At 34.0% G+C, this 1,060-nt stretch overlaps 1 protein-coding gene across 1 annotated transcript in view; it reads right to left on the bottom strand.

Annotated features, from left to right (window-relative positions):
• Positions 1–11: 11 nt before the first annotated feature.
• LOC107722107 (major facilitator superfamily domain-containing protein 10-like) overlaps positions 12–1,060 on the bottom strand; it is a gene marked incomplete at its 3' end in the record, with an annotated part of 2,421 nt that continues 1,372 nt past the window's right edge. The window contains exons 2-4 of the mRNA XM_016530336.1: positions 820–916; positions 601–704; positions 12–83 (exon numbers count right to left, since the gene is read on the bottom strand). Of these exons, the coding sequence (XP_016385822.1) occupies positions 12–83; positions 601–704; positions 820–916 (273 nt within the window). The remainder of the gene's footprint in view (positions 84–600; positions 705–819; positions 917–1,060) is intronic.

Below are 1,060 nucleotides of genomic sequence, written 5' to 3' on the forward strand. Positions count from 1 at the left end.
ATTCCTCCAACCACTCGAGACAGCAGAAAAACGGTAAAACTGTGAGAGAAAGCCCACAGAATGTAGGATGCCATGAGACCTACCTGCAAAACAAGCAAAATATAACTCAGATCTACTAGGTCTACAAAACATGAAAGACTGTTTCTGCCATGGAATAAAAAAAATAAAGGCAATTGCGACTTTTCATCTCACAATTCGGACTTTGAGTTTACAAGAGAAAAGTCTGAATTGTGAGATAAATGTTGCAATTACCTTTTTATCATTTTTTTATTCTGTGGCAGAAATGAGTTTCCATAAGTAACTGCATAGACATACATTAATGGTAATATGTTATGATTTCAATTTATATTAATAAATACCCTATAAAGGGGTTTCCCAAACCAGGATTCATTAAATCATAAAAAAAAAAAAAATTATTATTATTTGTTTATCTGCATGCCATGTGACCAACACAAGAACATGCAAATGTTTTGTTAAATTATTAAAATATTAACTAAAAATCACAGAGTGTACTTCATTAAATATTTTAGGTCAAAAGGGTTTGACTGACAAAAAAGTTGGAATCCCTGCCCTGTATGATCTCATTTTGTCTATACTTACGGTTGTTAACAGCAGCAGTGGTTTTCTTCCATAATCATCTGAAAGAGCCCCAGTAATGGGCGACGACAGAAATTGTAGCAAACTGTAGAGAGAGCCTATCAGACCTAAGACACCAGAGATGAAGATAAACAATGTACCTGTCTTCAATACAAAAGGGCAATTTGAATTATGTGCTGCATTTAAAGAAACCTCCAACATCCATCAGAGTAATGAAGTTACCTCCAAAAAGAACACTGTTATATTTCGTTTCCATAGGAACTCCAACCGCCCCTCTGAACCAGTCGACTACGCTCTGTAATGACTGATACACACTGTCCTGTAGATGCAGAGATTACAACAGCACAATTAAGTGAAAATGAAGTGAAGTGAAAGCTATTTTTATACACACAGTAAAAAAAAAAAAAAAAAAAGATTTTATTTTTTTTGTTTTCCATTACAGAACCTGGGAAAAAAAAAAGGA

Source organism: Sinocyclocheilus rhinocerous, unplaced genomic scaffold, assembly GCF_001515625.1.
Source record: "Sinocyclocheilus rhinocerous isolate Xijiao unplaced genomic scaffold, SAMN03320098_v1.1 scaffold31714, whole genome shotgun sequence".
NCBI classification, from domain to species: Eukaryota; Metazoa; Chordata; class Actinopteri; order Cypriniformes; family Cyprinidae; genus Sinocyclocheilus; species Sinocyclocheilus rhinocerous.